The sequence below is a fragment of the Sycon ciliatum genome, chromosome 6 (assembly GCF_964019385.1).
Source record: "Sycon ciliatum chromosome 6, ocSycCili1.1, whole genome shotgun sequence".
Lineage (NCBI taxonomy): Eukaryota > Metazoa > Porifera > Calcarea > Leucosolenida > Sycettidae > Sycon > Sycon ciliatum.
This window is the reverse complement of record NC_088648.1, coordinates 3,696,427-3,702,426: the sequence shown is the minus strand read 5'-3', so window position 1 is coordinate 3,702,426 and position 6,000 is coordinate 3,696,427. Positions and strand designations below refer to the sequence as shown.

The 6,000-nt window shown below is 45.3% G+C and overlaps 1 protein-coding gene across 1 annotated transcript in view; it reads left to right on the top strand.

Moving 5' to 3' along the window:
* The window catches only part of LOC135819186 (uncharacterized), a 29,170-nt gene extending 24,396 nt beyond the window's left edge, over positions 1-4,774 (top strand). Inside the window, exons 24-27 of the mRNA XM_065332349.1 lie at positions 895-951; positions 1,272-1,344; positions 2,212-2,355; positions 3,715-4,774. Of these exons, the coding sequence (XP_065188421.1) occupies positions 895-951; positions 1,272-1,344; positions 2,212-2,355; positions 3,715-3,814 (374 nt within the window). The 3' untranslated portion in view covers positions 3,815-4,774. The remainder of the gene's footprint in view (positions 1-894; positions 952-1,271; positions 1,345-2,211; positions 2,356-3,714) is intronic.
* Positions 4,775-6,000: the final 1,226 nt, after the last annotated feature.

Below are 6,000 nucleotides of genomic sequence, written 5' to 3'. Positions count from 1 at the left end.
AATGGGTTAGAAACCAAAAAATTTCAAAATTCCCCTTCCCACCAAGTGACATCAAATCAGCAGGTCAAATGGGCCATGCTCACAACATCCTTCGTCCCCAAACTCACTCCCCAGTACTGTATAGCAGGAAATTTTCGGACGGAAATATTTTCGGACAAAGCCGAAATTCGACCTTTCGCACGGATTTTATTTTCGTACAGTGCTGCATGCTAGATGCACGTGTTTGCAAGCAGTACGCATGTATAGTGTACATAATTTCACAGGAACGAATTTTAGTACGGAATTAATTTTAGTACAAAAGAGGCAGTGTGCGAAACTGTACGAAAATAAATTCCGTCCGAAAATTTCCTGCTATACAGTATGTACCCCATACAGTTTGTGTTACATCACTAGCCCTATAGGCTATCTCCCAAACATTCTGAAAAGCATGATATTCATGCAGCGGACATATCCCTTCATGATCCCTACTCTGCTGCCAGGGGCGTCGGAAGGTTTTCTTTAAGCTGGTACAGTCAACTACCTGAAGTACATTTTACTCGTGGAGTTAGGTGGCTGCTCAGAGAATTTTCGAAATTTAGAGCACAAATCAGTGCCATTTATTGATTCCCAGGGTATAGCTAGCATGCCCGGGACTAATAGTGGAACGGTCCATACCGTAGTGACCGTATCGTGTCTGACACCCCTGCACTGCATTTCCATTGTGTTGTCTGGAGTATGATTTGTAACCTCACAAAATCCCCTTTTGAACTACATGTTTGAACGTATGCGTCAATACCGGGATTTTTTCTGTTTGCGTGTGTGTGTGTGTGTGTGTGTGTGTGTGTGTGTGTGTGTGTGTGTGTGTGTGTGTGTGTGTGTGTGTGTGCGTGTGTGTGCGTGTTTGTATTTGTGTAGATTTTGGTCTGGCACGGGACATTTACATAACGGATTACTACCGGCGTGAATCACAAAGTAAGAAATGACCTCACTGTTCTGGAATTCATGCTAGATTGTTGGATTGTGTGTGGATATGTATAAGGTCATGAGAAATCCAGATAATATTTCCACGAGTAAGAGAGAATTGGAACAATTTTATGCAAAAATTGGACAGTGCTTTATGTATGTATGTGTGTATGTGTGTGTGTGTGTGTGTGTGTATGTGTGTGTGTGTGTGTGTGTGTGTGTGTGTGTGTGCGTGTGTGTTTGTGTACGCGCATGTGTGTGTGTGTATGTGCACATGTGTGTGTGTGTATGTGCACATGTGTGTGTGTGCATGCGGCCTCGACTTTCAGCACCACTACCACTGCGCTGGCTAGCCCCTGAGTCTATCCGGGACGGTGTGTTCAGTCATGCTAGTGATATCTGGTGAGTACGTACGTTTGAACCAGGCAACCGGTCAATGTCCATACTGTGTATTGCATAGGTCTAAAGTACGACATTGGGAAAAGCTTGTTGTGTTTCTCACACTTCGGATACTCTGAACTTGATTCGGTGAATAATTTTAAAGCTGCTGGGATGACGGCTACACCATAGCTCAGTGGTTAGAGCATCGCTGGCATCATGCGAACGCCCCTGGTTCGAATCCCGGTGGTGACTGTCAATTTTTTCAGACATTTCCCGTTTGTTTCTTTCCCTCGAACCAGTGAAAATTGTAGAGTTGTTTTCTCGTTCACCAGGTATTGTAGCAGTCAGTTTGGCCAGTCTCTCTCAGCTCTGCTGATGAGACCTGAAAGTTCGATAACAGATGCAGTAGGGTGTGATTATGCAGCCTATTAAGCCCACAATCTCAACGATATGCAGGGGCGTACTTGTCAATCCTTTTAAGGGGGTGGGGGGTGCACGGCCGCATATGTGTGGAATGGCTGGTGCATGTCATTCATGGTCACTATGTGCATGCTGAACCTAGGTCGAAATTGTTAGGGGGGTGCACGTGCCCCCAGAGCCCCATACAGGCTAAGCACCTGATACGATAATGCTGTCAATGACTCTACTGTAAGGATACTAATTTTCGGCGCCGTCAAATTTCGGCCTCCCTAGGCAAAAATTCATTATAAAACCAACCTGTACTGCTGCTGCCTGTATACACTGTCACACTGAACCTTGCAAAACAAAATTTCGGCTGCAGCAAATTTTAGGCCGGAAATACCGGCACAGGCCGAAAATGGCCGAAATGAATATGTGCCGAATATTTGTTGAGATACTGTACTTTTACTGTGTGTGTTGTGTGTGCAGGGCTTATGGTATTGTGCTGTACGAGGTAGCTACCTTGGCTCAGCAACCGTACGTTGGGCTGAACAATGAAGACGTCGTCAGGCTGCTGATCAAAGGCGGCTGTATGGACCCTCCCATCCCGGCCATGTCATTCCCCAATGATGTGTAAGCGGGACATGTCATTTCCAAACTTAGACAAATTCTGATCTAGGGCCATTTGACAGTTTGTGCAAAAGAACATGGTTTCTAAGTGAACGAAGTCGGTTGCTCCTACGTGGAACACACACTTCCTAGCGAACTTGATAATTGACCGACTCATTAAAGGGGAAGTTAAGGGTAAAATCAAATTTTCACCAGTTGTAGTCTTCGGGGTCTTTGGGGAGTCGAATGGTCTTGGTCCAAGGAAGCTGAGACGCTCCATTCCTCCTTTATTCCCAATCAAACTCGCGCACTTCCACCGAAACTGGGTGACTGCGCCCTACTAGATAGGGATTTGTATGCAAAATGTCATTAAAAGCGCCATTTCGTTCTTATAAAAGCACGGATGACCGCAATTGGCCCATGTGTTGTAGTCTTTTGGACGCTGGGTCGACTAGTTTTGGTCCGAGTTCCTCCTTTATTCCCAATTGAACATGGTTGAACAAGCGGTCACGTGCTCCTGCGTGCCAAAGTCACCTGGTCACCGCGCAGCAGGCGAAAACTTTCACACCAAGGTTCAACTCGAGTTCAACTCGAGTGACAGGAGTGCACCCAAAAAAGGTCAAACAGGCTAGTAAGTTGTACCCTGCAGGCGCTAGGTTAGGGCCGCTAGGCACAGTGACCAGGTGACTGGTGTACTGCAGGAGCACGTGACCGCTTGTTCAACCATTTTCGATTGGAAATAAAGGAGGAACGCTGCATCGCAGCATTCTCGGACCAAAACCAGTCGACTCAGCGTCCAAAAGACTACAAGATATGGGCCAATCGCGGTCATCCGTGCTTTTATAAGAACGAAATGGCGCTTTTAGTGACATTTTGCATACAACTCCCCATCTAGTAGGGCGCAGTCACCCAGTTTCGGTGGAAGTGCGCGAGTTTGATTGGGAATAAAGGAGGAATGGAGCGTCTCTGCTTCCTCGGACCAAGACCATTCGACTCAGCACCCCGAAGACTACAACTGGTGAAAATTTGCTTGTATTGTATTGTATTGTATTTTATTATTTTACTTGGGCATTCCCAACAGACCGTCAGGTCTTTTTACAGGGTGCCCAAAATTTTAGTGTAATCCTCCGATGTCATGCCACCGTGCTTTTTTTCAACCTACTGGTGGAAGATTACTGGTTACACGTAGCACCATTCCTATACCTCCCCTATGTTCCTCAAGCGAAGAAATTTCCTCTGAGTATTGGTGCAGTCATTAATTCATGTACTCTGTGCTGTGTTTTGTGTGTGTATGTGTGTGTATGTGTGTGTGTGTATGCGTGCATGCGTGCGTGCATGTGTATGGTGATATTTGTGCATCTGTGTTTCTATCTGATCACTCAGCATTCGCGTCATGACATCATGCTGGAAGCATTCACCGGAAGATCGCCCCACGTTTGACAACTTAGTCGAGCAGCTTACTCCGGACGACGACTTCGTATGACATACCAACAAAATGATCATGATGTCATCGTCAGTGGCACTGGTGACAGGACATGGTATGACATCATTATGAGTCATCTGTAACATAGTCCTGAACTTGTGGCTCCGGCCATATTTGAGTGAATCCCCACGACAGGATTGCCCACTGGCAATGCGGTTGATCACTCGTGCAGGGTAGCTATAGCAATTCCACTATTCGGTGGCCATCACTCCAAGACGAATAGACTAGCATCAACTTTACTAGTGACTGTCGACAATGAATTTTAAATCATCACGTAATTTATTTCATTAGAAATGCCAATTAGGGTAGATTCAGTTTTCAACTCGCAACCGTTCATAGCGGTTTAGATCTGTTCCTCTAGACTCTGCCTCACGAGTCACGGCACATGTACATGATATTGTACCTGCACATGAAGTTGTGCTGTATACACGTACTTGACATACATACATGAAGTTGTGCTTTATACATGTACTTGTACACACATACATGAAGCATACATTACATTGTTTCTCCTAAGTTTGACCTGGTCTCTAACCAAGCCTTTTCCAGATCTGGAATTTCTCACGAAACTTTGACTCGACATGACATGGTATTGAGAAATACCAGTGACTTACATTATATAAATAGAGTAAAATTTTATAAAGTGATTTTGGAGATTGCAGCGCTGGCCGATGTTTGACAAAATGGCATTTTTAAAACTTTGAAGTATACAATCATGTACTTACATTGTATCTACTTTTCTAGCTTTGAGTACTGCTCTTAGTTTGAAGTGTTCGTTTTTAATTCACTGTTGATAATTCCTCTGTGGTTACTAGCTATGCTATCAGGAAGTCTTAGCATCTTGCGGGATGTTACGATTGTACTGTGCATGTAAAAGATACTTCACTCATTTGTCTCAAATCCGAACATTGAAGTTACGGGTACCTCGTTCTAGTGGGCACCCTCTGGGTGAGTCTGAGTGGAAATATTATCTACTCGTTTGCAGTCATATGCCAAATGTTTGGCCCTTCCCCCATTATTTCTGTGTGCATTGCTAACAGCATAATTATTGGTAAGTCTGAGTACGATGTACGTACATGTGAATCCATATAACCAAGAGTACATAACCCCCCAGAGTGTGCAACGCCTGATCCAGCTCTGTGTAGGGTCTTGGTCGAGCGGAATCGGATCTTTGCGTCATAATACCGTACACATCTGAGGGGAACCCGGGGAGTCGCGGGTACTCTTGGATCCAAAACAATGGTGCCCTGCCTCGAGACCGGCCTTGCGCTGGTGTGAAGTGTACGCATGACATCAGAAGATCCGATTCCGCTCGACCAAGACCCTACACAGAGCTGGATCAGGCGTTGCACACTCTGGGGGGTTATGTACTCTTGATATAACCGTATAACATTATAGCAGCGTGAGTCAGTGTCGCTCATGGAGGTGCTGAACAAACGCTGAGGACCGTACCATTCACAACGTTGTTGCCTCCAAACCGTCTCTTTGTAGGGCTGTGTTCCCAATAAATAAATAAAAAATCTAATTCGCAAGCCCGCGCTGGGGACAACAATGTTTGTACTACAATGTCATGTACATGTACAACAATATTATTGACTTATTTGATAGGAGCCAAAAAGGGAAAAAAAGGACACTCAACACTTTCTCTAACGCGGACGTGCGAACCTTTCCTTACTTCGCCCAACTTTCTCACTGTTGTATCGCTTCAGCAACTTCATCCGACAATGCATGCAATTGCTTGAATTATTTAGCGTATCGGCTCTACGCGCACTTGCTGGCACTTTCGACGCTCGTCTTTCGGCTGATTATGGCTGTGTGCCCTAATAAGACCGTGTGTACTGCCGTATTACTATTAGATCCGACTGGCAGGCTACAGTCATGTAGATCTATCACAGTACCAGCGCTCGCAGCTGCAGGAGATGACAGTTTTCACGACCGCGGGTGTCAAACACACCTGCACAGACGTTCTGCATTCATGTCATACCACGTTATAAAGGCAGTGGTGAAAACGACCCCTAAATCCTAGGCTTATTACTATATTAGCCCTGCTGACAAATATCAGTCCTGCAGCTCATGGATTCACCACGAGAGGTGAGATCACGAACACTCCGACTGTACAATATCTACCGCACACAATTGCATAAGTTGCTATGCAAATCTACCTCTCGTGTTGGTCTCGGGTGAAG